The 923-nt window shown below is 35.9% G+C and overlaps 1 protein-coding gene across 1 annotated transcript in view; it reads left to right on the top strand.

Annotated features, from left to right (window-relative positions):
- The first annotated feature begins 177 nt into the window (after positions 1–177).
- LOC139133298 (histidine N-alpha-methyltransferase-like) overlaps positions 178–923 on the top strand; it is a 6907-nt gene continuing 6161 nt past the window's right edge. The window contains exon 1 of the mRNA XM_070699828.1: positions 178–377. Coding sequence (XP_070555929.1) covers positions 203–377 — 175 coding nt within the window. The 5' untranslated portion in view covers positions 178–202. The remainder of the gene's footprint in view (positions 378–923) is intronic.

Raw genomic sequence — 923 nt, 5'->3', positions numbered from 1 at the left:
TTTCTATTATGAAATCGATCGAACTGTATGAACTTGTATCGACTATGGATAGTTCTCTACTTTCAGTGAAGATTACTATTGTTACACTGCGTTCAAAGTCATGATTACCAAAATGAAATAAGGAGATATGACTGTTAATTTTACTGTTGCGTGATCATCCTTTTTATTTTAGATCCTCGAGTCAGCTTTACGCAATATCGCAATGCAGTCAGATTTTGTTTCAACAATTCTTCCCGGTTTACTAAGCAGCCAGAAGTATGTGCCGCATTGGTATATGTACGACAAGTTTGGTTCGGAGTTATTTGACCGTATCACGCACGAAAATCCTGACTATCACTTATACCGTGTGGAAACATCGCTTCTGAAGGAATATACAGGTAAAGGCTTACAGTGGCGTCGCTAGCAAGTTCTGCGGTGTTTTAGCTTCGCTTCTGCAAGTCACTGTTCTTCTTGTCTTGAAATATTATTGTACATATCAATTTTTTCTTTCTAATTTGAATCATTTCACTTAAATTTGACATTAAACTCTCTTGACTCTCACTTGAACTACAGACGTTTAGCGAACGTCATTGGCGTGTTTTACTGCCTTGTTGAAAATTATTCATATACCTAAAACGTGACAAATGTATGGGAAATTGATATTGACGACGTATTATCTCTCTTCTGCCATAATAACATCAAATACTCAAACTCCAAAGAAAATGCATTGTTGCCTTGATAATATTCCCCCAATCTCTAATTGTTTGTCTTCCAAACAATGCCCTGCAGTTACACAAGTGTGGTACTATAAATGCATATTCTGCGAGCGATGCATTCGATTTGTCTGAACATGTCATCACACTTTTATGCTTAACCAATTTGCTTTTCATAAAAGAAATATACTTGTAGTGACGCTAAAAACCGAGTAATCAATTTTTTACTAA

Source organism: Ptychodera flava, chromosome 5 (genome assembly GCF_041260155.1).
Source record: "Ptychodera flava strain L36383 chromosome 5, AS_Pfla_20210202, whole genome shotgun sequence".
In the NCBI taxonomy this organism is placed as follows: Eukaryota; Metazoa; Hemichordata; class Enteropneusta; family Ptychoderidae; genus Ptychodera; species Ptychodera flava.
This window is presented reverse-complemented; position numbering and strand designations above follow the sequence as displayed.